Here is a 26,509-nt window from a genome sequence, read left to right as displayed (position 1 = left end):
AACAAAAACCCCAAACAAGGTGGATATAGATCTTTATCATCACCCCTGAAATTCCCTAATCTGCCCCAATTCAATCACTTTTCTGAAATTTTCACTATAGTTTTTCCTGTTCAAGAACCTGTTGTAAATAGTATAGAAGCCATTTTTGTACCTGGCTTCTTTCATTTATTCGCTTTTTTTTTTTTCATTTATTCACTTATTTTTATTGTATGAATATGTCACAGTTTATCCGTTTTCCCACGAAAAGCATTAATGAGTCAGAACTCTGATACTGAAAGGTCACAGCGGTGAGACTTAGCTTCCATTGGCTCCTAACGCGTTCTTCTCTCCCTTCACACCCGCCTCCATCTCGGGCGTCTAGCCTCCCGCAGGTCAGAAGCTGGAGAGCTCAAAGCTCGCCGCTCTTTGTGGAATAGATGTGATCGACAGTCAAGATCCCCGGTGATGAGTGCCCTCCGGATTCCAAGTTGGTTTCGCCCATTTCACGAAGTTCTGAAAATGGAGCAAGTGCCCAACGCTTGCTTGCGTGAGCTAGGAGAATTGGGTGTACCCTTCAAAGTTAGTTTAAGGTAAAATCGTTTTATCACAGGAACACTCGCCTCTGGTTCGGGAAGAAACTGGAACGTTGACGCGTTGCCGCGCGTTTTCAAATGTCCCTTCCAGGACGCCGTCCTTTTCCGGGTACCCTGAGCGGTGCTCGAGAGTGCGGGACTTCCGGGAGGTCTAGGAAGCCGCCCCTCTCTTTGGTATCTCTGCAGGTGTAGACCAGAATCCTGCGGAAGGGCGAAGTGGACCGGGAGGGGCGGGGCGGGATACAGTGGCTGCAGGCCTGAAGCAAGGTCCCTTTGGCTGCAGCTGTCTGGCCGAGAGGTGGCCGGCCATTCATTCCTCCAGTGTGGCTGACGAGCGAGGGCCGCTTGGGGGGTCTCGGGTTCTGTGCCCTTACCTGAAGGAGAGCCATCCTGCACTTACCCGGGCCGCTGCCGGCCACCTCGGAGCGGAGGGCGTCCCCCTTCTTCCACCCTGTGGCTCCGGTGACCGCCGTCATGGCCTTTCCCCATCGACCGGACGCCCCAGAGCTGCCTGACTTCTCCATGCTCAAGAGGCTGGCCCGAGACCAGCTCATCTACCTGCTGGAGCAGGTCAGTGCCCGCCATGTCGGGGACCTTTACTGCATCAGCAGTTTAGCACTCACTGGATGCCTAGTTCTTTCTTACCGAGTTCCCTTGAGCTTGCCTTGGTCCTTGGAGCTTCTGTGGCAGATCCAAAATGAAGCACTCAGGGAGAAAAATCAGAGAGCAGTAAGAGCTTCTTGGGACGACCTGGCCAGAGAGTTATTGGAAATCCTTTTTTTTTTTTTTAATACGAGCAAGGGAGACACCACTAGTGTCAGGCATCACTGGGGATGGAAACAGGGTTAAAACAACTTTGTGCTTAGGGATCTTACTTCCTGATCTATTCATAGCATTACTGGGAGCCATATGAAACACAAATTACCACACATAGGGTATCCTGTGGTAAATGAGTGACAGCTAGGGTGAATGGAAACAGTCATTTCTAGCTGGAGTAATCTAGGAGTTTTGAGGACTGGAGTGTGAAGATAATCATACTTTCCTTGGAGATGAGAGGGGGTATTCCAGATGTACGGGTGGGAGCAAAGTTGAAGACCCAGGAAAGGACAAGGCATGTAATACATGGAAGAGAGGGATGAAAAATTACACAGTAAGCATTAAGTAGCTACTGAAGGTTTATCCCCGATTCCTGTAAATGTTTCAGTCTTGTTTCCCACCATTCCCCGACATCCAAGATTTCTCAACCTTGGTAACACTGACATTTTGGGCTGCTTAATTCTTTGTGGTGGAATTGTCCTGTGCATTGTAGGATATTTAGCAGCATCCCTAACCTCTACCAGTAACACCAGATGTCAGTAACACCCCCTGGCCCAAGGTGGGACAACCTAAATGTCTCCAGACTTTGCCAGATAGCCCCTGAAGTGCAAAATCAGTCCTGGTTGAGGACCACTGCCTACATGCACCTTACCCATCAGGCAAACTGAACTGCCCTCACCATTCAGCCTGTTAGCTTTCCCTGGCCTTGGTTGAACTGTCATCTTGATCTGTCACTGCCTACAGCCTACCTATTTGTCAAAGTCATATTGACAGGAACCTTTCAACGACTTCACCCTCTCTTCTGCTCAGTGTGACCTCTCCTTCCTCTGGACAAATGAGAGAGCAGCATCGGGAATGGTGAAGCAGGAAGTGGGTGGGAGGATGAGGACTGTCCTGGGTTAAGTTTTCTGCCTTGAACATTGGTTCTTTTTGTAATTAGAAGTAAAATGCCATTTGAAGAGATATTTGGCAGTTAGTTGTGGGGTTGCAGGATACACAGTGCAGTTTTGTTTTGCAGGAGATCAGTTGGTTTATCAGGAGGTGTAGAGGAGGAGGCAGTGGAACAGAGGAGCAGTGATGTAGAACAGGGTCACAGGCGAGCAGGAGGGTTGAGTGACAAGGATGTGACCTTAGAAAGAAGGTGAGGGATTTCCTAGGCAGTCCAGTGGTTAAGACTCTGAGCTTCAGTGCAGGGGGCATGGATTGGATCCCTGAGCAGGGAACTAGGATCCCACATGCTGCGTGGCCATAAAAAAAGATGAACTACCTTTCCACTGGAACCAATAATGAATAGAAGGCAAAAATAGGTGAATATGTAGGGAAATGTCAACTGTGGATATAGACAATAAATAAGATGCTGGGTTAGGTGAGGTCTAGTGCCTTTCCAGAGAACTCAGAGTTTGTTTTGTTTTTTTAAAATAATTTTCTTTATTGGCTTGTGGCTGTGCTGGGTCTTCGTTGCTGCTCCTGGGGCTTTCTCTAGTTGTGGCAAGCGGGGGCTCCTCTTCGTTGCAGTGCATGGGCTTCTCATCGTGGTGACTTTTTTTGTTGCAAATCATGGGCTCTAAGGCATGCAGGCTTCAGTAGTTGTGGCACACGGGCTTAGTTGTTCCATGGCATGTGGAATCTTCCTGGACCAGGGATCAAACCCATGTACCCTGCATGGGCAGGTGGATTCCTATCCACTGTGCCACCAGGAAGTCCCCAGCTCAGAGACTTCTATTAAATGGATGACTGAGGGGCTTGTGTGACCTGAGAGTGAGCCAAGATACTGTGTCTCCTTCAGCTTCCAGGAAAGAAAGACTTGTTCATTGAGGCAGATCTCATGAGCCCTTTGGATCGAATTGCCAATGTCTCCATCCTAAAGGTACCTTGCTCCCTTTCCCAGGTGGATCAGGCCCCTCTTTCCTCATTAAGCAGTTTTTCTTTTGATGAATAGTACAAATTACTGAGGAGTGACTACCCTTCTAGGGTAAATATAGGATGGCAGAGTTGAGTGGACTGGAGCGGGGCGGGGTGGGGGTGGGGGATTGATCCTCTTCGTATTGTTTTTAAATTATTTTAATGTTGATTTTTCTACTGACAGTTTAAGGAAGGTTCAGTGGAATGGTTGTTAGGGAGGCATTTTGACTCCTAGAATTAGTGTAAATAGGAGGAAGCCCTTTCAGAAGCCCCCTGTCTTTGCATCAGGCTTCAGGTTCCCAGGCACACTTACTTCCGTTGTCTCGTTTGATTCTTGTCTGTAGCAGCACGAAGTAGACAAGCTATACAAAGTGGAGAAGAAGCCGGCTCTCAGCTCCAGTGAACAGTGAGTCCGGGAGCCTCGGGCTCTGCTCCAGGCTGGAGGAGGGCCCTGCATGTTTGCCTTTGATCCGTCCTCGGCTGAGATCTAGCCCCGTGACATTTGTGATAGCAAAACATTCACTTCCCTGCACTTTTACAGTTTCATCCCTAGGTTATGCTTTAGCCTTCTAATTGGTCTCCTTGTCTGCAGTTTCTCCCTCCTTTGTCCTCTTCTCTCTCTAACCCAATCTACCAGTTCTAACCACATTGATTGAAAAGAAAGTGAAAAAGTTGCTCAGTCATGTCTGACTCTTTGCAACCCCATGGACTATGCGGTCCTTGGAATTCACCAGGCCAGAATACTGGAGTGGGTATCTTCCCAACCCAGGGATTGAACCCAGGTCTCCTGCATTGCAGGTGAATTCTTTACCAGCTGAGCCACAAGGGAAGCCCAAGAATACTGGAGTGGGTTGCCTATTCCTTCTCCAGAGGATCTTCCCGACCCAGGAGTTGAACCAGGGTCTCCTGCATTGCAGGTGGATTCTTTACCAACTGAGCTATCAGGGAAGCACCCCCCTACCACATTGATTAGTCTTTCACAGATAATTTCCTTGTGATCTCCTCCAGAACCTTCAAGCCTTCCCTTACTTACCCACTAAGGTCTGCATTGCTCATCATAGATTCCAAAGCTGCCTCCCAGAAGGCCTTTCACCCTCTTTCCAGCCCGGCCTCTTGCACATCCCCTCTTACCTGATGCACTTTCACGTGTTTCCCCGCTCTGCGCACAAACCTCCTCGCTGTTCTCGTGGCAGACACCTAGCCTCAGAGCCCAGCCCCGCCTCCTCCACGGAGCCACCCCGGGGTCGCCGCCCTGGGTGATTGTCTCCTCCCCTGGATTTGCACGGAGCTCAGTGTTTGTCCTGTTCACCTGGCACTCGGTCACATGCTGCTTGGCGTTTGTCTGGCGTTTGTTTTTATTTTCAGTATTTCTCAATTTAAGTCACGTACACCCTCCCTCAGAGGAAAAAACCCCCCTAGATACATGGAGAAAAACATTATGTCATATACTTCCTTGTATTATTTTTGAATACTTGTTAATATACTCCATGCATAGGTGTGTCTTATTTTGCCCAATAAACTGTAAATTATTTGAGAGTAGAAACTTCTGGGTCCACCATAAGGCCAATAAGTACCCCCAGCTCACCACAATATACCTGCTTTATGATTTTTAATTGGAGGATAATTGCTTTACAATGTTGTTTTGGTTTCTGCCATACAACGGTGTGAATCAGCCTCAAGTATACATATGTCCCCTCCCTCTTGAACCTCCCTCCTGTCCCCCACCCCATCCCACCCCTCTGGGTTGTCACAGATCACCGGACTGAGCTCCCTGTGTTACACGCAGCTTCCTACTAGCTATCTCTTTCACATGTGGTAGTGGATATATTTCGATGCTCCTCTCTCAGCTTCTCCCACCCTCTCCTTCCCCTGCGATGGCCACAAGTCTGTCCTCTACCTCTGCATCTCTATTCCTGCCCTGCAAGTAGGTTCTTCTGTACCTATACCTGCTTTACTGAGGGGAGTCTTCTGTGGTGAGGCAGCCGAGAAAGCTGGCATGGCTTTGGCCGGGGTGAGAACTGTAGCACCTGGTGGAAGAGCTGGCATCACTATCACCAACTTCATGATTTTTCTTCACTAGGAATCTTTTCCCCCTTCTCTCCCGTAGGTTGTGCTTCCTGGTCAGACCTCGCATCAAGAATATGCGGTACATTGCCAGTGAGTGTGTCACAGCGTCCACTGTCACTAAGGCCCGGGGGAGGGTGGGAACGTCTGAGGGCCACGGCCGTGAGAACAGAATTGTTCGGGTTGGCCATGCCCCTCATCAAGGCTCTTCACTTCCTTGCTTCTACTCTAACATGAGGCCCATGGCTTTCTGGGCTGCATCCCTTCTGTCTGTAGGTCTCGTCAATGCTGACAAAGTGGCTGGCCGAACTCGGAAATACAAAGTGATCTTCAGTCCTCAGAAGGTGAGTTTGGACCCATGTGGGAGTGAGATAAGGTAGAAGAGCATGGGGGACTGGGACGGGGTAAGGGACGAACAGCTGTATCTCCTTCTAAGCGAATTCTGTGACTGAACAAAATACCTGCCATTGTCTTTTTATTAATGTAGCAGAGAGTCTCCTATCAAATTACCTCAAATACAGATTGTACAGTGGTGAGAGGTGGCCTCTACATGTGAGTGTGTGTATGCCTGGTTGTGTCTGACTCTTTGTGAGCCCATGGACTGTAGCCCTCCAGGCTCCTCTGACCATGGTATTCTCCAAGCAAGAATACTGGAGTGGGTTGCCATGCCTTCCTCCAGGGGATCTTCCCGACCCAGGGATCGAACTTGAATCTCCTATGTCTTTTGCATTTCAGGTGGATTCTTTTACCACTGTGCCACCTAGGAAGCTATCCTGTTTAGGAATATAAATATATGAAGTATAACATTATTACTAGGGCAAGAAAATTATTGAGTAAAATAACTAATCAGGATTACCGGTTACTTTTTAATGGTGTTGGAGAAGACTCTTGAGAGTCCCTTGGACTGCAAGGAGATCCAACCAGTCCATCCTGAAGGAGATCAGTCCTGGGTGTTCATTGGAAGGACTGATGCTGAAGCTGAAACTCCAGTACTTGGGCCACCTCATGCGAAGAGTTGACTCATTGGAAAAGACCCTGATGCTGGGAGGGATTGGGGGCAGGAGGAGAAGGGGACGACAGAGGATGAGAGGGCTGGATGGCATCACCGACTCGATGGGCATGAGTTTGAGTAAACTCTGGGAGTTGGTGATGGACAGGGAGGCCTGGCGTGCTGCGATTCATGGGGTTGCAAAGAGTCAGACATGACTGAGCGACTGAACTGAACTGAAAGGAGCTATAGCAGTAATTTCTAGTTTTTGGAGTCATGCAGAACCCTTTTTTTCCAGTTATACTTCCAAGGACAGATTTGTTTAGATAGGGAACAGAACAGGTTGGTAACAGTTTCAAATAATGCTGCAAGCCTCCGTAGCACACAGAAAAACAAAACTGAGATTTTAATGAATTTTTTTCTTTCTAACACCCTATCTAAGCAAATTCTTTGACCTGATTTTCCATCACAGGACCGTCCCTTCTTTAGTGGCTGTAAGGGAAGAGGAGATCTCTTTCTTCCTGAGCTCCCTCTATTAATTATGAAGATTGGCAGTTTTCCAAGTGGGCAAAGGAATCTCATTAGTTAGAATTAAAAATAGGCCTATAGGATTTCAGTTTTTATTTATTTGGCTGGGCAGGGTCTTGGTTGTGGCATGCTGCATCTTTAGTTGATGCATGTGGGATCTAGATCCTTGACCAGGGATCGAACCCGGGCCCCCTGCATTGGGAGCCTGACAGAGACATCACTGGATTTGACCACAGAGATCTAGGGCATCTAGATAAAAAGATGAAGGTGGGTGTGAGGAAGCAGAAGCAGTGGTAGCAGATAATTCTTCACAAACCCAGTGATGTCTGTGTCGGGCTCTTCTACCTAACATCTCTGGCGTTGGATACGGCTGCCCATTCTTCCTTGAACCTCTGCCTTTAGAGGTGCTATTTAGAGGCGCTAGTTTCTCTGTTCCCGCCTCTGTGTATTCTTTCTTAGCCTTCTCTGGAAGGTCTTGGACTGTGCACTCTTAATTTTGGTTCCCTAGAGTCCTGTCCTTAGCTCTCTTCTCTGTGTTCTTTTGAATAAACTACATACTTTAAATGTAATGTATGTGCCATGAACCCCAAGGCTGTCTGTCCAGACCTCCCCCAGGTGTCTGCAGAGGTCCCAGGGACATGTCCTAACCAGAACTCCATCCCTCCCCTACGCACCCCACTGCTCTTTACCTCCACCTGCTCCTCTTCCTCTGTTTCTATAGCACTGTCACGCCCTTCTTCCAAGCTCTACCTGCAGGACTCACCCTTCCATGACAGCTGAATACCCTCTCCTTTGTAAAGCTTTTCCAGTCAATCAGGAAGAAAAGAGCAATTGGCTTAGTAAACAGATAAAATGGATGGGATGGAAAGGAAACATAGTGTTAGGCCGGATGATTCCAGTGGTCCGTTCTAGATCTAAGAGTCTGGGTTCTCTTTTCTTTTTCCCTGGATTCAGTAACTGTGGTCATCATCAGAGACCAAAGAGGAATCCAGAGAAGTGGAAAGAACAGAGAAGGGGGTTACTAATCAGCTTCCCTTGGTCTTTCAGTTTTACGCGTGTGAGATGGTGCTTGAGGAAGAGGGCGTCTATGGAGGTGAGAGGAGGCGGGTGCGAGTGGAAAGGGGGAGGATGTGTGGGAGCAGGCCCTGAGGGTTGTCCCCCTGCCGTATCTCCTCCTTTTCGCTGTCTCTCATTCCTGTTGGCCTTGCAGGAGGAGAGTGTCCTTAGAGTGCGAAGAAGGACTCCAGGTTAGGCCACTAGTGGGAGAGTAAGGAAGGGGTCCTGGGGGTGTAGTTGGAAACCACGCGTGCTCTCTTCTTCCCTCCCAAGACCCCCACAAGGAAACAGTGTGCCTTCCCTCCTCGTGTGCAACACAGACCTGGTCCCCAGTCCTTCCTGCTGGAAATCCTGCTCCAAATACAGCCCAGAACCCTCAGTGTGGCCTCCTGCACCTCCACGGTCTGGCCCCTTCCTGCCCTTTAGACTCGTGTGCTCCGCTCTCCTGAGTCACCGCCCTCCAGCCATGGGGACTTCACACATCTGTTCCCCTTGCCTAGAATATTCCTCACCCTGCAGCTTCTTTGCCTACCTGAATCATACTCGAATTCTAAGCCTAAATGTCACTTCTTCAGGAAGTCTTTCCTGTATCCCCAGTTGGGGTTAGATCCGTGAGCTGTTTGTGCTCTTAGGTTGCTGTTTTGTCTTTGGAGCCTGCAACTGGAATCCCGTTTGTCTGCTGTGCACCCTCCCACTTCACTGTAAGCTCCAGAAGTTAGGAGCGTGTTCCCAGTAGCCTAGTGCCTGTACATACACAGCTTTCAGTCAGTACTGTCAGATGATGCAGTAAGTGTTTCATCAGCATTTTTGGTCGGCACTCTAATGGAAACACACCACTTACCACATTGTATTACAGGCTGTCACATACACATGTCCTCTCCTTATCAGCCTGTGAGCCCCTTCCAGGAAGAGACTGTATCTTACTCATCTCTGAGCATCCCATGCTGAGTGTGGTACCTGAGGCAGTGGGGAAGGCCCTCGGGAAGTCTCACATGACTGCGGTGGACCTTCCCTCTTCATGTGGAGCCGGGTGCCTTAGGCAGGAAGGCTGACGCTCTCTGTACCCACAGATGTGAGCTGTGACGAATGGGCCTTCTCTCTCTTGCCTCTTGATGTGGATCTGTTGAGCATGGAACTACCAGAGTTTTTCAGGGACTACTTCCTGGTGAGTGCAAGGCACTCGGGTCTTGGCATCAAGGAGTGGGGACAAACATGGGGTCCTGTGGGCTATGGATTCAACCTTCTTCCAGCTCATCTCATGTATCATGAGTGATACTGATTTGGAGGTGGAACGCTGCTGACTGATATTCACGAGGCTTCCTTTGGGGCCAATGAAAATGAACCCTCTGAAGCATTGCCAAAACCCTGCCCTTCTGCTCCGGGGCTTCTAGGCCTCGCCCCTTTCCAGATGAATCTGTCAGGTTGATCCATAGCTTTGTGGCCCACATGGTCCCTGCAGGAAGGAGATCAGCGTTGGATCAACACTCTGGCGCAAGCTTTGCACCTCCTCAGCACCCTCTATGGACCCTTCCCCAACTGCTATGGAATTGGCAGGTGTGCCAAGGTGAGCAGTTCTGTTGCCCAGATAGCCTGTATTTCACCCATTTTCTGCCCACTAAGGATTATTCGAGGGCATCTGTGATGTGATGTATAGGCTTTTGTTGCTCCAGAAGAGGTCCCCAGAGCAGAGAACTCATGTGGCTAACAGAACAGTAGGACACCTCTGGGTAGCATTCCTAAATATTTGAGGGCAACGAGACTCCTTCACTGCTGTGGGGAAGGATGGGGAAGGATGGGAGCAGATGGAGTAGAAGAGGTAATCATGTTATAATGAGCTCTTCCTTGGGGTCAAGGAGAAGGATTGCATGGAACGGGTTGGGTTCTGTAGGTGTGGGGCTGCAGAAGGGACCTGGACTCAAGACTGAGGACGTGTTGGGCCCTAGCAGATGTCATATGAACTGTGGAAGAGACTGGAAGAGGAGGAGGATGGTGAAACCAAGGGCCGAAGGCCAGAAATTGGACATATCTTTCTCCTGGACAGAGGTGAGCTGTGCTCAGCACTCCTCTCTTCCGTGGACCCGAGAAGACATAAGAATATTACAAAATATAGCAGACACGGTGGCACAGTTGGAATCCTCCAGTGGGGTCTGTGAATGCCAGCATTGACCGGGGCAGCGTGGGCACTTGGGCCCCATGGATACTGAGCTAATTGGGTGGTAGGCTAAGTTGAGGAAGACCCTTACGGTTGGGGGTCTCGATTTCAGACATGGACTTTGTGACGGCACTTTGCTCCCAGGTGGTTTATGAGGGCCTGGTGGATGACACTTTCCGCATCAAGTGTGGTAAGTGGCATCTCGGCGAGACAGAGGTGTGCTCGAGTCCTTGGGCCTCCCTGGGGGAGGACTTGTGGGGGAAACTCAGGCTCAGAGTGAAATGCTGGCTTCCAAATGGTTTGTTGTGGTTTTGTTGCAAAGTCCGACTCCTTTATGACCGCGTGGACTGTAGCCTACCAGGCTCCTCTGTCCATGGGATTTCCCAAGCAAGAATTCTGGAGTGGGTTGCCATTTCCTCTTCCAGGGAATCCTGGATCAGGGATCAAACCTGCATCTCCTGCATTGGCAGGTGGATTCTTTACTGCTGAGCCACCACTGTGTGCTCAGTCATGTCCGACTCTTTGCGACCCCATGGGCTGTAGCCCGCCAGGCTCCTCTGTCCAAGGAATTTTCCAGGCAAGGATACTGGAGTGGGTAGCATTTCCTACTCCATGGGGCACCAGGGAAGCCCCCAAAAAGTTTGGGGGACCTTTAACTCATTTTTTTTTCACCCTGCTTATGGGATCTTAGTTGCCTGACCAGAGATCGAACCCGGGCCCCTGGCAGTGGACCTAACCAGAGTCCTAACCACTGGACTGCCAGGGAAGTCCTGGGGATACCTTTCATGGCAATTCAGAAAAGGGTGGGGAAGGAAGGCTTCGTTGGAGATCCTCAGAGCTATCCCATCTGCTCTCAAAGGGAGTGTTGACTTTGGCCCGGAAGTCACATCCTCTGACAAGAGCCTGAAGGTGCTGCTCAATGCCGAGGACAAGGTGAGCACACAGGTGCCCGCAGACGATTTCCCAGGCCGCTGCCACCACAAGGCTGAGGGCCCTGGTGCTGGGAGGGGAGGCGGAGTCCCAGCGAGAAGGCCACCTTGCCAGCTTAGAGGGCACCCCAGGGTGCACAGCAGGGATAGGACACGTCCTCATCGAAACCGGCTCAGCTTTCTCTGCTAGAACCACCGAGCACGCGCCCTGTGCTATCACTGCACCGAGCAGGCAGGAAGACGGGAGGTCCAAGTCTGTGCAGTCATCTGTTCCTGTCGCATTCCCCCCACAGGTGTTTAATGAGATTCGGAACGAGCACTTCTCCAATGTCTTCGGCTTCCTGAGCCAGAAGGCCCGGAATCTGCAGGCCCAGTATGATGTGAGGCTCCCGCCCAGGGCCTCTGTCTGTTCCCTCAGCGGCTCCCCAGGCTGCTGCCTCCCTGATGCTACCGCAGCAGGGGGTGGGACCTGCGGGCGGGCAGTGGTCACTCCCACGTGAGGGCAGAAGGCCTGACCTCTCGGGTACATCCCCACAGCGCCGGAGAGGCATGGACATCAAGCAGATGAAGAACTTCGTGTCTCAGGAGCTCAAGGGACTGAAACAGGAGCACCGCCTGCTGAGCCTCCGTACGTTTCAGCTTGAGGCCAGGGTGAGGGGAGGGCTGCAGAGGAGCTCTGCCTCTGGGAGGAGATCCCGTTCATCTATCAAATAGTGCTTTAAAAAAAATTATTTTAATAATATCAGTGTTTCTGGTTGCTTTTTAAAAAAATTATTTATTTATTTGGCTGCACTGGGCCTTGGTTGTGGCACGTGGGATCTAGTTCCCTGACCAGGGATCGAACCTCTGCCCCCCTGCATTGGGAATGTTAGCCACTGGACCACCAAGGAAGTCCCAAATAGTGCTCTTATTTGTTCTGAAATGGGAAGAAGGGCTCCTGCCCTTTGCCTGAGGAAGTTTTTATTCTCCTGGACAGTAAAGCGACCTCCTTCCATAAACAGGAATGTGTCTGCTCCCCTTTTGTCCCATCTGCAGATATTGGGGCCTGTGAATCCATCATGAAGAAGAAAACCAAGCAGGACTTCCAGGAGCTCATCAAGACTGAGCATGGTGACTTGGCTGCCTCTCCTGCTTCTGCTTCCTGGACTCCCAGCCCCAGCCCGCCCTGAAAACATGCTCTTTGGCACTTTCCAGCTGATGGTGGCCATGTGGAATGCTGGTTCCTGCTAGAAGTCCTGGGGGCCCCTTAACCCACCCCAAAAGGATGGAGAAGGAGATGGGGAGACAGACGCCCATTAGCGTAGATGGCAACAAGCAGAGCCACTCCCCCAGTCACAGGTTCTCCTCTGATTCCTTGCAGCGCTACTGGAGGGGTTCAACATCCGGGAGAGCACCAACTACATTGAAGAGCACATCGACCGGCAGGTGAGGCGGGGCTCAAGCAGAGGGAAGAAGAGAGAACGTGTGTTAAGAAACTTGAATTCTCTGTGACTTTTTCTTCCTGTGCAGGTGTCACCCATAGAAAGCCTCCGTCTTATGTGCCTTTTGTCCATCACGGAGAATGGTGAGTCCCAGGGACCAAAGGTTGAAGAGCTGTACCTTAGGGACAGAAAAAGTCATTTTGAAAGAAAGAGAAATGTCCTAACAGGCAGAACATTCATTCCCCTGTAATCTTATGGATTCTTTCCCTTGTAATAAAGTAGGTTTTTGTTTGGGGTGAAACACCCCCAGGTCATTAAGGTGATTTATCGTACCAACTCTAAGGACATCTGCATCTAGTTCTCTTCTCTGCAGTAAGTCCTGTCCCATCATAGGACTGTAAAGGGCAGAGCTGAGCAACATGTCTCTCGTTATTCCATCTGGCCTCCTACCCTCAACACGATTTCATAATCAAGATACAGTTCAGGAAAAACCAATTTCATAAGCATTTTAGAAGCTCGGATTCCGCAACTCTTCATGGCAACTTGTTCTGAGTGTTGAAGTCTTCCAGTTTACAAATATTATTATTATCTTAATTTGTTTATTTTTGGCTGCACTGGGTCTTTGTTGTTTCAGGGTTCTCTTGTTGTGGCACATGGGCTTAGCACGTGCCCCCTGCATTGGCAGGTGGATTCCTAACCACTGGACCACCAGGGAAATCTCAGCAAATATTCTTTAAGGTTGCTTTTTACCCAAAGAAGTCATTTGCTTATTCTAAATCCCCTTTATTGTAGTTGGAAGCCCATTTCCTCTTACACCTTAAGAGTTCCCTGTTGCACTTTGGGAACTCATGTGAACACTTCTCCCATTCCTCACTTGCTATTAAGCAGTTCCCGGGAGGACTGGCCCCTAGCCAGGGAAACACACGCACAGGAAGGCCCTTCTCCCAGCGCTTGCATTCCCCTTCCCCACCCCCCATGGATGAGATTGGCATTCATCAGTGTCCCTTTTCCAGGGCTCTTGGAACCCTCAGATCCAGGCTTTATCTTTCAAAAAGCAGGCTTCAGTTCAGGAGTCAATTTAGAATTGACTGCATAGGATGCAAAGTTAACATGAAGTCCAACTCCTTCCTTCTCATTAGGGTTTGTGTTTTTTTTCCTGCGGGGAGGAGGGTTTGTTGGTGGGTTTGGCTGTACATGTTAGGACACCTCAACTGGCTCCTAAACCTTTACTTTTCTTACCCTCAGGTTTGATCCCCAAGGATTACCGATCCCTGAAAACCCAGTACCTGCAGGTAAGGCCAGGAGAATGTGTTCTCGAGGGAATTTGGTGGACATTTTTGAAAGAGTTGAAGAAGAAATAGCCCCTTTCCGGCCCTGGTCACCCTTCTGTTCCCATGCGGCCTGCCTCTCAGCACAGACACCCTTCTCACCACCCTCATTTCACTCTGCTCCCCGCTTTATGTGGCTAGTATGGGAGGGAATTTGAACAGTTCAGCTGTTGGAACCAGTGGTGAGTTCTTGCCCTTGGACTCTCCCTCCCTTTAGCTCCTTGTGAGGCATCTATACAGCTTTCCTTCCAGGTCCTTCTCAAGTTCTGCCTCCTCTGTGAAGCCTTCCCCACCTCCTTCCATCCATAATTTTCTGTGTTAATTGTTTCGTGCTGCTTTTATTGTTTGTTTGGTGTTTGCTTATTTCTGATGTGACTTCCCCAGCACAGCACTGTGAAGCACTTATCCCCTGATTGGAAAAAAAAAAAAATTCTTCCCCACAAACAAGTGTGGGCTTTTCAGGACACAGACCACATAATCCTCCTCTCCCCCACCTCCGTATCACCTCACAGGGCTAGGCCCTTGGTGGATGCTTGGTAGAGAGCTGAATTGCATTTTGTTCAGAGCTATGGCCCCGAGCACCTGCTGACCTTCTCCAACCTGCGGCGAGCTGGGCTCCTAACAGAGCAGGCCCCAGGAGACACCCTCACAGCCGTGGAGAGTAAAGTGAGCAAGCTGGTGACGGACAGGGCCGCAGGTGAGCAGGGAGCGCAGGTAGCCCCTTCTGCCCTCCCTGGTCCTCGGCGCCTCATCTCTCAACAGGCGGAGCACGCTGGGCAAGGGGAGAATGAGCTGGGGAAGGAGAAGGCGATTCCTTACTGTCACTGTCCTTACCGCCACTCCTGCTTTCTTGTTAGAACAGCTTCAAGTTAGTGAACACTGATGTGCTAAGCCTTTTAGATATACTTTCTCATGTAATCCTACCAAACCTTCTTCATGGTAAGTTGTATTGTCTCCATTTTACACATGAGGAAACCGAGGCAGAGGGAGGTTAAGTGACTTGTTCAGGGCCCCCCAGTCAGTCAGGTTTGACTCCAAAGGCCACACACTTAAGCAGTAAACTGTAGATCACCCTATGGATTGCATTTACTAGAGAGTTGGTCCCCTATAGAAGGAGGAAGACTGGGTGAGGAGGGAAAGGCAGTGAATGTCTTGATCAGTTTCAGGTAATCGGCTATAGGTGTAGGTGATCAGCTTTGAGGAGGGTCTTCAGGTGTGATAGGTCCTGCTCTTTGAGGAGAGGCGGTCCTGTCACTTCCTGAATGGTATCACCCACAGCAGCATCATTAATCCATAAACCTTAGATAAAACCCGGCACAAATTTCTTTCCCAGGAAAGATTACTGATGCCTTCAGTTCCCTGGCCAAGAGAAGCAATTTCCGAGCCATCAGCAAGAAGCTGAATTTGGTATGTGGATCAGGAGTGGATAGGGGAGGCAGTGGGTTCAGTCCTTTGTGGAGTACTTTGAGCCCACAAAACCCTTTCTGTTGCTTTGCTTTTATAAAGATCCTTTTGTTTGGGGACTTCCCTGGTGGTTCAGTGGTTCAGACTCCATGCTTCTAAAGCAGAAGTGTGGGTTCAGTCCCTGGTTGGAGAGCTAAGTTCCCATATACTACCAAAATGCAGCCAAAAACTAAAAACTAAAGGAAAAAAAGAAGATTCGTTTGGTAGCATTATAGCATGAGCTTAATTTAATAATGAGACAAAACACAAAGGTTCATTCGCTTAGTAAACATGTAACACACACCTACGAGTATCAGAATGTGCCAAGTGCTGCTTCAGTGACAGGCGTGTCCCATGTCACTGCTGGAGGGTCACAAAGGGGCACTCTTGCCAGGGCACATGGGCCCTCATTCAGCAGAACTGGCAGGTACTGAACAGCTTCCGTCTTTGATTATGGAGTCTTTCCCCCCCCCAGGGCTATTGCTGCTTCTTCCTTTCGTTGAAGTAAGAACAGCTCTTAGGGATATACCACTTTCCTCTGACTCTGTAAAAGACTGGAAGGCTGAGTTGCCACTTGCCTCCTGCGTTCCCCTTTACCCTCCAGATCCCACGCGTGGATGGCGAGTATGACCTGAAAGTGCCGCGTGACATGGCGTACGTGTTCAGCGGTGCGTACGTGCCCCTCAGCTGCAGAATCATCGAGCAGGTGAGAACGTGGCCCCCTCCCATTCATATTTCATGCTTTCTGCTTTCTTTTAGTCCCTGGCCTGGGTCAGAGCCCAGAGCCCAGCCTGGCCTGGCCCAGCTTGTAACTACCTGAGCAACTAGCAAGGAACATTACAGTCTGGCTACAGCTGGACTTGAAACTAGCTCTTGTGCCTTCCCAGGTGCTGGAGCGACGGGGCTGGCAGGGCCTGGACGAAGTGGTGCGGCTGCTCAACTGCAGTGAGCTGGCCTTCACAGGTGCATGGCCTTCCTTGCCCAGTGGGGGCGGGTGGAACAAGGGGAGGGCCCGATGCACTGCCCAGTACGAGCCTGCGTGGCCAGTGAAGAGCCGAGTCTGGTCTGGTCTTTGCAGACATGACCAAGGATGACAAGGCCTCCAGCGAGTCCCTGCGTCTCATCTTGGTGGTGTTCTTGGGTGGCTGCACGTTCTCTGAGATCTCAGCCCTCCGGTTCCTGGGCAGAGAGAAAGGTGAGAACAGGCCTCCATGGGATCTGGGGGGCCAAGGGCAGACCTCAGGAAAGCTTCTTTAGAGGCCTCTGGGTACTACCTGCTGCCATCTTGCTGGGGGCTGAATAGCAGGGAGCCCGGATCCAGCGTGGCAAGTTGCTGGGCCCGAGAGTGTGGTGCTGGTGTACCTGTGACTACAGACTGGTGCTCTGACCCAGCCCGGGCTGTGGAACTGGAGGGGCCCCACATGGCTGGTGTCAGGGGCTCAAATCTGCCCTCGGTCACGTTCGGTGGTGCTTTTACTCCTTAGGTTACAGGTTCATTTTTCTGACAACAGCAGTCACCAACAGTGCCCGCCTCATGGAGGCCATGAGTGAGGTGAAAGCCTGAAGTTTTCCCTGCCAGTGTTGATGTCTTCCCTGGACATGTTCCTCAGTGGGATGCAGGAGTCTGACTCCCAGCTGCTAAGAAAATATCTACCAACTACCCTCCTAAGAGCTGGGGAGCCGGAAACTTACTTGGGATCTAGAGAACCTATCTGAGGAGAGAGTTCACCTCCTGCCCCCAGGATGTTTCTTTTTTGTTTATGAAGTACAGCCCCTGCTAGTAAGATAAGGAGGATCTTTTGCTAAATCTTCTTTGAGTATCATTGTAAATAAAGCCTCTACTCTCAACGTATCATGTTTAGTTCTGGACAGGCACTTCCACAGTTTATTGGGGGGAGGTGGAGGGGGCTGTATATAGCAGCTTCGTGTGCCCCGCGGCCGGGACTGGGTAGTTGCTCTGGGCCTGGTCTGTTTCTTCCTTGAAACTTGCGCTGTAATTCACTTTCCTCAATCATAAAACAGGGATTAGATGATCAGTAAGCACCCTTCCAATTCTAAAATTCGGTGATTCATTGTATTTTAGGAAAAATGAGTTTGCTATCGTTTCAACATAAGGAGGCGCTTGAATTTTAAACCTTCGGTTTCTCATTGCAGAAGAAAAGGTTGCGCCCCCCTTTAGAGCAGTTTTAGGCACTGTGCTCCTCTAAAGGCCACTAGTGCCCCTGTAAGTGCTAATTCTAATGGCTTCTCTTTCCCTTCACCCTTTAAAAATGGTGAACTCTAACCACCATCTATTAGTGGTTGTCTTCTAACTTGATCTCACTCTTAATCCCCTTTTCCTTCTTGTAAGGCTTCCATGACAATTTTGTCCTCCTGCGTCTCCTAGGCTGCATTTCCATCTCCTTTGTTTCCTGTCTGTGGATCCTCCTTTGTTGCCATCTCCTTCTCTGTCTTTTGTTGTTATCCGCTTGCCCATGCCAAGCTTTTGTCTCACTGCTGAACTTCACGCTGTTATTTCCAACGTGATCATTCCGTGGGCAGTGGAAATTCAGCACGTCTAAAATTAAACTCTCAAACTGAACTTCGTGTCACCACATGGGGCCCCTAAACCTGCTCCTCTTCCTCTGTTTCCCTAATTGACATTGTCATCATCTGCCCTGGTTTTGTTCATGCAAGAAATTATATCATTGACCTTAGATTTTTTTCCTTTTTATCCACCACATTCAGCTGGTCCCCCTACCCATTATTTCTAAATGCTTCTAGTTCATTTCTCTTCACCATCCCCATGGCAGATGTACTTGTTTTTGGCCCGGGCTTTTTGCAAAACTGTCCTTTCCATTTGTTTTGCCTCCAGTCTGTTCCCAGGTCCACAGTGCTGCCACTTCTTAAAAGAAAGATCAGGGACTTCCCTGGTGGTCCAGTGGTTAAGAATCCGCCCTGCAATGCAGGGGATACAGGTTCGATCCCTGGTCAGGGAACCAGGATCCTACATACCTCAGAGCACCTAAGCACGCATAACTAGAGTTATGCCAGAATGAAAGATCCCGTGTCTGTCAACTGAAACCCAATGCAGCCAAATAAATAAATTTAAAAAAAAAAAAAAAGAAGACCCAAACCTGTGTTGTTAGGTCATCAAAAGTATTCTTTCCACAGGAAAATGACAATGCTGTGTTGAAATTCCAAGGAAAATGCATATCTCAAGTATCTAGCTAGAAGCTTGACAGGGTTACACCAAACTAGTGTGCAAGATGAGAGACACTACTGACAAGACTGTTAGTTTGTAAAAAGAATTATACAGTCAGAAAAACATTCTTTGGCCAAATGAATAAACGGTAGCAGTGCACTGCACTTAAATTCTAGAACAGTGCAGTTCACTAGGACCATAATATGATCCTTTTGTATACATACATTTCAAAGTGTTTTACATGCTGAGTATGTGCCCTGAATTATCTTTCAACGGTTCTATGACTTTGTTGGTTTCAGAACTACAGTGTAAAGCACATGATAGCAAAATAGTCTTATCTCTGGAAACTTATAACCCTGGACACTTGTCTGAAGATCACAAGTTTTTGATGCTTTCTGGAAAACTCTCAACTTGATCAACAAAGAGAGCAAGAAAATTTAAAAAGTGGTGCCTGTAGGCCACATAGTGGAGCAAATGTTTGGCACACTGTTAACAAGTTAGATCCAACCAGTCCATCCTAAAGGAGATCAGTCCTGGGTGTTCATTGGAAGGACTGATGCTGAAGCTGAAACTCCAATACTTTGGCCACCTCATGCAAAGAGTTGACTCACTGGAAAAGACCCTGATGCTGGGAGGGATTGGGGGCAGGAGGAGAAGGGGATGACAGAGGATGAGATGGCTGGATGGCATCACCAACACGATGGACATGAGTTTGAGTAAACTCCGGGAGTTGGTGATGGACAGGGAGGCCTGGCGTGCTGCGATTCATGGGGTCGCAAAGAGTCAGACATGACTGAGCAACTGAACTGAACCGAACAAGTTAAAGGATGTTGAAAGCAACAGTGAAGTTCTTCTGAAAGTGAAAAAAAACACTGTCATGAAGGCTAAGCAAACAAGCACCCTTTACTTTTCTTTCATGGAAAAGGCAAATGAAGAGAACTCACAGACACTACTGTTGGCCAATAAACCATGGGGGAAATGTGCAATTTCCATTATTATCAAGCAAGCAACAATTCTTATCAAGCAAAGACATGTCACAAGGACCACAGTACTCCATGCTGCTGAGGGTAAGGAAGGTATTCTAACAGTGAGGATGCCTTGGTGGTGAGGGCAAGTGAATAAATACAACCTGTCTGGAGAGGGAGCATAAAGTAATTACACTTCTAGGAACTAACCCTAAGAAAGAATGCAAGATGCAGAGATTGAGGTATGAAAACATTTATCTGTACAAATGACACCTAAATATTCATCAACTGTAAAAGAGTTGAATTATGAATCTACACGACCATATATTACACAACCATGAAAAAGCGATGTGTAAGCATTAAGTGCTTCCCTGGTGGCTCAGATGGTAAAGAATCCGCCTGCAATGCGGGAGAACTGGGTTTGATCCCTGAGCTGGGAAGATTCCCTGGAGGAGGGCATGGCAATCCAGTACAGTATTCTTGCCTGGAGAATCCCGAAAGACAGAGGAGTCTGGCAGGCTACAGTCCATGTGGTAGCAAAGAGTCGGACACGACTGAGCACAGCGCACAGCTGCAAGCAACTTTGTCGAGTTTTGAGTCTAATTTTTCATAGGACAATTATATAAACCCATGTAGTTTTAAAGAAAACCACGATCCAGGTAATCTCATTTATTTACCAATCGTTACCTGGGAAGTCACAAACCTTTTGGAGATACTTCCTTCTGTAGAACGGCGGTGTTTACCTAGCAGGATGGTCGGGCTTCCCAGTGGTTCAGTGGTAACGGATCCGCCTGCCAACGCTGGAGAGGCAGGTTGGATCCCATGGACAGAGAAGCCTGGCAGGCCACAGTCCATTGGGGTCGCAGAGTCGTACACTACTTAGCGACTAAACAACAACAAAAACAGGATGGTTGGGAAAATTAAATAGAAAAGCACCGGCCGGTGAGCAAGGTCCAACGTCACTCCCTCTCCCCTTTAGGTCCTGCTTTCCTGTATCTGGGGAAACGGCCACCACAGCTTGGTCTCCAGGACTGCTGCCTGAAAGAGCGAGGGAAACACATTAAGGCGCCAGGCTTTTCTGTGACTCCTGCTCCCGTCACCTCGCCGGCCAAGGGCGGCAATGCGTTTTAAACGCACCATGCCAGGGAGACCGGGAGACTCGGCGGTCTCTAGGAGGAGACGCGCACTTTGAAAACCGCGCCCAGTGCGCAGGTGCCCCGCCCCAAACCGCGGCGCGCCGGTAGGCGGGGCGAGGGCGGGGCTTCGCGAGGAGCGACGGGACGGGGCACCAATCATGGGGCTTTCACCGCCTCCGGTTCGGTTTGAAATTCTGCGGAGGCCTAACGGCTCGTGCAGCTGCGACCGGGAGGGACGCCGCTGGTGCTTGCCGGGGGTTTCTGCGATCGGCCCGCGTGGAGAAGGTCGGGGGCCTCGACGCCCGCCCGCTTGGAGCGTCCGTCATGAGGAGAAGGTGCATGTTTGTGGGGGGTGTCGAGGGGGCGCGGGAAGGAGCGACTCCCCTTCTGGGTGCGGGGCGGTGCGGGGTCCGAGGGGCCGCCCTCCACCCGGGGTCGGGGCGTCCTGTCAGCCGCAACCGAGTGAGGCCGGGAGCGGCCGGGCTCCGCTGGGAAGCTGTGAGTCGGCGCGAGGGCCGCGGGCCGCTGGCGGCGGAGAAGCCAGACCTGACACACCCTTTCCCCGGCGGCCTCGGGCCCCCGCAGGTCCAGCCGCCCCGAGCGGCCCGAGCGCAGGTGCCCGGAATCAGCGGCGGGGTGGGGAGGTCGGGTCGGGCCCGCGGCGCCGCGGGTGCGGGCCGGTCGGAGCTGGAGTCCGGGAGCCCCACCCTCTCCGGCCGCCTAGCGTCTCAGGTGCTGCTTCTTGGCACCGACGGCTTGTTTTATGTATGTCCTGAGTTTTTTGTAGTCAGGGTTTCAATAAAGCCGTTAAGCTTTTAATTTAGCGTTGCATTTCAGTGTCTCTGGGTTGCAGTGTTAATATTTTACTCGAATTGGAAACATAGCTTGGTTTTCTTGCAAGTTCAGAAACTCCCAATTAAGGAATACGTGTCCGGTCGTTTTAGCAACTTTTCAGGCATTGCGGGAGAAGCGGGGGTGGGGGGGAAGGAGTGTCCGAATTGAAATTGCGACCAGATTCATCACTCCGCCTCTTACTGGCCTTGTAACTTTGGGCAATGATGTTGAATGTCCGTTTGCTCATCTCTAAAATGAAAACAATGCCAGTGCTAGGATTTTTGTGTTAAAAGTGATACAGTTGTTAACCTTATTTTCGGAAAGTAGTGAGTGAAGCATTGTGATAATTCATTATTAAGTAATTTATAGTTATTGGTCAAACTGGTTAATGTATGGCTTTGTAAGGTTCTTCCTTCCATGGTTGCTGATTCTGACAGTTCTTTTTCAAATGCTTATCCTTGGGAGAATGGGAATGGAGTACAAATCACTGGCACCACTGGAAAACAGTTGTTGGGTGTCAGGTTGTGGATGACAAATAACTTATTTAAAAGAGAGCACAGTTAAGCTTCTGTGTGTTTCAGCTAATGACACATTCTGAAGACTGGTAAAATTTTAAAGGACATTTTACAGAAGACTCTTACTCCCACGTCCGTTAGCAGTTTTTGGATTGTTCAGGCATTTTACTGCTTTCAAGAAAGTGAATGATGAGGAAGGAAAAGTTATCAATTAACTTTGGTTCCAGCCTGACAGATCTAACTAGGCTTTAAAAGGACAACTGGAATTACTATGCTAACAAAACCAGACTTTCAGGTAATCTGGTGTCAAGTATTCATATTTAGAGAAGACTGAAAGAAATATGCCTGAAAAATATGGTTATCAGAATGGTCACTGAATTAGCTATTGGCTTGATTTCTGAAGCAGGTTGTACAGAGGAGCTTAACAAGCTTTTCTGGAGGGCTATTTAGAAAAAAATAGGACAGTAGATCAGTGGAATGCTGCCAGAAGGTAGGAAATCATTTAAAGGGCCATTTAGGATATCTTCTGGGCTAGTGACTTAAGAGTCTCGAGACTGGAAAAATTGGCCCCTTTCAACCTCTGTGTTCTTGAATGGTATTCTTGTAAGCACCCTCAGTTTTTCAAGTGATGTAGTATAAGAAAAAAATCTCAAATTTGCACTTTTCAGGAATTAGCTGAAACCAATTAGCAAGGCAGTGCATAATTGTACCATAATTTTTTTTACATTTTTTATGCTTTTAGTTTACTTTTAAAGTTTTATTGAAATACAGTTGATTTACAATTTTGTGTTAATTTCTGCTGTATAGCCAAGTGATTCAGTTATACATGTATTCTTTTCCATTACGGTTTATTCCCAGGGTATTGAATATAGTTTTGTGTGCTATACAGTTTGAATCTGCTAATCCCAAACTCCCAATCCTTCCTTCCCCCTTGGCAACCACAAATACGTTCTCTATATCTGTGAGTCTGTCGTGTGTCGTATTTTAGATTCATGATAGCATGTGGTATTTGTCTGTCTTTCTGATTTACTTCACTTAATGATAATCTCTAGGTCCATTTGTGTTGCTGCAAATGGCATTATTTTCTTTTCTATGGCTGAGTAATATTCCATTGTGGGTATGTATATGTGTATATATACACCACACCTTCTTTATCCATTCATCTGTTGATGGACATTTAGGTTGTTTCCTGCTATTGTAGTAGTGCTGTGAACACTAGGGGTGCATGTATCTTCAAATTATAGTTTAGTCTGGGTATGTGCCCACGAGTAGACTTGCTGGATCATATGGCAACTCCATTTTTCTCTCTTTTTTCTTTTGAGGAATCTCCAAACTGTTTTCCATAGAGGCAGCACCAACTTATATTCCCTCTAGTAGTGTAGGAGGGTTCTCTTCACACCTTCTCCAGCATTTGTTATTTGTAGACTTTTAATGATGGCTGTTCTGACCAGTTATGAGGTGGTACCTCATTATAGTTTTGATTTGCATTTCTCTACTAATTAGTGATGCTGAGAATCTTTTCATGTGCCTACTGGCCATCTGTATGTCTTCTTTGGGTAAATGTCTATTAAGGTCTTCTGTGCATTTTTTGATGGGGTTGTTTCTCTTTTTTTATTGTTGTTTGAGCTGTTTGTGTATTTTGGAGATTAAGCCCAAGTCTGTCACATCATTTGCAAATATTTTCTCCCATTCTGTAGGTTTTTCTTTTCATTTTTTTTATTAACTAGTTTTTGGCTGTGATGGGTTTTTGTGGCTGTTCCTCTAGTTGAGGTGTACACGCTGCCTGGACTTCTCGTTGCAGTGTCTTCTCTTGTTGCAGAGCACAGGCTCTAGAGCGTGGGCTCAGTGGTGGCGGCACATGGGCTTAGTTGCCCCATGGCAGTGGAATCTTCCCAGAGCAGGAATCAAACCCATGTCCCCTGTGTTGGCAGGCAGATTCTTAACCACTGGACCACCAAGGATGTCCCAGTAAATTCTTTTAAACACTCTTCATTATGTGTGTATTGATATTGCCATCTGGCATAGGCAACTAGTATTTGTGCAAAAGCTTTTCTGCAACTAGCACAGGAAACCTTTACATTGGGATTCCTTGGCTAGAAAAATGTCTTGGAAATGAGTATATTAAAACTATGGAGAAACTGATGTTCCTGGAGATCTAGTCTGGTGATTCAGAATCCCTGAATATGCTATAACAGAAAGGGGGCCAGTGAGAGCCTCTAGCCTCATCTCTCGCACAGAAGAGCTTCAGTGACTTGTTCCAGGCCTCCTGGCTGACTGGTAGCAAAGCACATCCAGAGTTTAACTTTAGCAGATACTGCCAACAGTCTCAAGGTGGTGTACTAATTCACTCCAACCAGCAGTGTGTGAAGGTTCTAGCTTTTCTATATACTCATCAACACTGATCAGGGGTTAATATACAAAATATACAAAGAATGTATACAACTCAACATTAAGAAAACAAACACCCTTACTAAAAATGGGTAGAGGATCTGAATAGACATTTTTCCAAGGAAGACGTACACATGGTCAACGGGCACATGAAAAGATGCTTAACATCACTTATCAAAAGGGAAATACAGATCAGAACCACAATGAGATAATCACCTCACAACTGTCAGAATGGCTTTTCTTAAAGATAACAGATAACATGAATTGGCAGGGATACTGGGAAAAAGGAACCCTTGTGCACTATTGGTAGGGATGTAAATTGGAGTAGCCACTATGGAAAACAGTTGGCGATCCCCCAGAAAATTAAATATAGAACTATCAGGGACTTCCCTGACCGTCCAGTGGTTAAGAATCTGCCTTGCAATTCAGGGGATGTTGGTTTGATTCCTGGTCAGAGAACTGAGATCCCATATGCCACAACAAAAAGATCCTGCAGGCTGCAATGAAGATCCCACAGCAAGAAAGACCCAGTGCAGCCAAATTAAAAAAAAAAGAAAAATACAAACTTCCAGTTACAAAATAAATGAGTTAACAGGTATGAAATGGACAGTGTGCAGAATGTAGTCAATAACTAGGTAATAGTTTGTATGGTGACCTATTGTAGCTAGACTTATTCTGGTGATCTGTTTGAAATGTATAGAAATATGTTCACTAATATTCACTGTGTTCTCTAGCAGGAATTAACATAGTGTTATAGGTCAATTACATTTCAGAAACAAGCAAATTCAGAGAAAAAGAGATAGTTTTAGCTTACCAGAGTCTGAGGGTAGGGGGAAGGAAGAATTGGATGAGGGCAGTCAAAAGGTTATAAGGTAAGTCAGGTTTTTAAAAAATTTGTATTTAATTAATGTATTTTTGGCCATGTTGGGTCTCTGTTGCTCCGTGGGCTTTCTCTAGTTTCTGTGAGCAGGGGCTACTCTTTAGCTGCAGCGCACGGACTTCTCACTGCAGCGGCTTCTCTCGTTGTGAAGCCCGGGCCCTAGGGCGTGTGGGCTCAGTAGTTGTGCACAGACTTAGTTGCCCCGTGGCATGTGGAATCCTTCCAGAGCAGGGACCAAACCCACGTCCCCTGTATTGGCAGTCAGATTCTTAACCAATGGATCACCACAGAAGTCCAGATAAGTCAGTTTTAAGATATGTAATAGGAAAAAAAAAAAAAGATAAGTAATAGGGATGTAATGTACAACATGATCAATATAATTGGCACCACTGTATGTTATTTATGAAAGTTATTAAAGAATAATACTGAATTCTCATCATAAGAAGAATAATTTTAAAATTTCTTTAGTATTTTACCTATATGAGATGATAGATGTTTACTAAACTTATTGTGATAACACTTCATGATGTATGTAAATCAAATCATTGTGCTGTATACCTTAAACTTATACAGTGCTGTATATTAATTATAGCTTAATAAAACTGGAAGGGAAAAAGATGAGTAACAAATTCGCAGTAAACTTCCAGCTGTTTTATAGGAGCTGACATTTTTGTCTGTTTTTCCGTATTATACTGCCATAAGTAGAATCATTGATTGAAGTCCAGATTCTGAGTATTATTCAAAAGATTGAATTTACACAATGTAAGATTGAATTTCTAAAATGTAATGTGATACTGGATTTTGCTTTGCCAGGGTTGTGGTGTTTGTAGGGGAAAGGATAGGCGAGTAGTTAAAGATGAATTTTAAGTTGAACGCTTGTTTCCAATTTTTTTAGCCTTGAGCCCACTGAGAAACTAGTTTTAGTTTCTGTAAATACAGTTTTTAGACTGGAGGCAGTGACTCATGTCTCTGGCTTCTCTTTTGGTTTTTAGTGAGGTGCTGGCAGAGGAGTCCATACTATGTCTCCAGAAAGCCCTGAATCACCTTCGGGAAATATGGGAATTGATTGGCATTCCAGAGGACCAGCGGTTACAAAGAACTGAGGTTGTAAAGAAGCACATCAAGGTGAGTTTAGTAGCACTGGCCTCTTTGCAGTGGGACAGGGGAAAGGATGTTGGTGTCTCATCTAAAATAGCATATAGAAGTGACACTAGGATGTCACAGGCTCCTCCTGGTTTTGTTTGCATGTTTGTTTTGGCCAAGCCATGGGGATCCTAGCTCCTGGACCAAGGATTGAACCTGGGTCCCCTGCATTGGGAGTGTAGAGTCTTAACCACTGGACCACCAGGGAAGTCCTGTTTTTTTTTTTTAAGTCCTTTCTTAAAAATTTGAAACTGTGAGGTTTTTG

General features: G+C 47.9%; 2 protein-coding genes across 5 annotated transcripts in view; both read left to right on the top strand.

The window, feature by feature from the left end:
* The first annotated feature begins 672 nt into the window (after positions 1-672).
* VPS33B (VPS33B late endosome and lysosome associated) lies at positions 673-17,051 on the top strand. The gene is made up of 23 exons (XM_043489529.1): positions 673-1,142; positions 3,175-3,255; positions 3,635-3,696; positions 5,398-5,447; positions 5,631-5,698; positions 7,918-7,963; positions 8,997-9,091; positions 9,386-9,490; positions 9,873-9,969; positions 10,191-10,268; positions 10,938-11,011; positions 11,301-11,387; positions 11,545-11,635; positions 12,043-12,117; positions 12,368-12,432; positions 12,517-12,571; positions 13,674-13,720; positions 14,321-14,453; positions 15,090-15,163; positions 15,804-15,905; positions 16,087-16,162; positions 16,278-16,394; positions 16,684-17,051. The coding sequence occupies exons 1-23, from the start codon at positions 1,047-1,049 to the stop codon at positions 16,761-16,763; spliced, it is 1,854 nt and encodes a 617-aa protein (XP_043345464.1). The 5' UTR covers positions 673-1,046; the 3' UTR covers positions 16,764-17,051.
* A 3,611-nt stretch (positions 17,052-20,662) lies between these two features.
* The window catches only part of PRC1 (protein regulator of cytokinesis 1), a 22,479-nt gene continuing 16,632 nt past the window's right edge, over positions 20,663-26,509 (top strand). For all 4 annotated transcript variants that reach the window (XM_043434568.1, XM_043434567.1, XM_043434566.1 and 1 more), the window contains exons 1-2: positions 20,663-20,819; positions 26,094-26,226. In XM_043434568.1, coding sequence (XP_043290503.1) covers positions 20,809-20,819; positions 26,094-26,226 — 144 coding nt within the window. In that variant the 5' untranslated portion in view covers positions 20,663-20,808. The remainder of the gene's footprint in view (positions 20,820-26,093; positions 26,227-26,509) is intronic.

The sequence above is a fragment of the Cervus canadensis genome, chromosome 17, assembly GCF_019320065.1.
Source record: "Cervus canadensis isolate Bull #8, Minnesota chromosome 17, ASM1932006v1, whole genome shotgun sequence".
NCBI lineage: Eukaryota > Metazoa > Chordata > Mammalia > Artiodactyla > Cervidae > Cervus > Cervus canadensis.
This window is presented reverse-complemented; position numbering and strand designations above follow the sequence as displayed.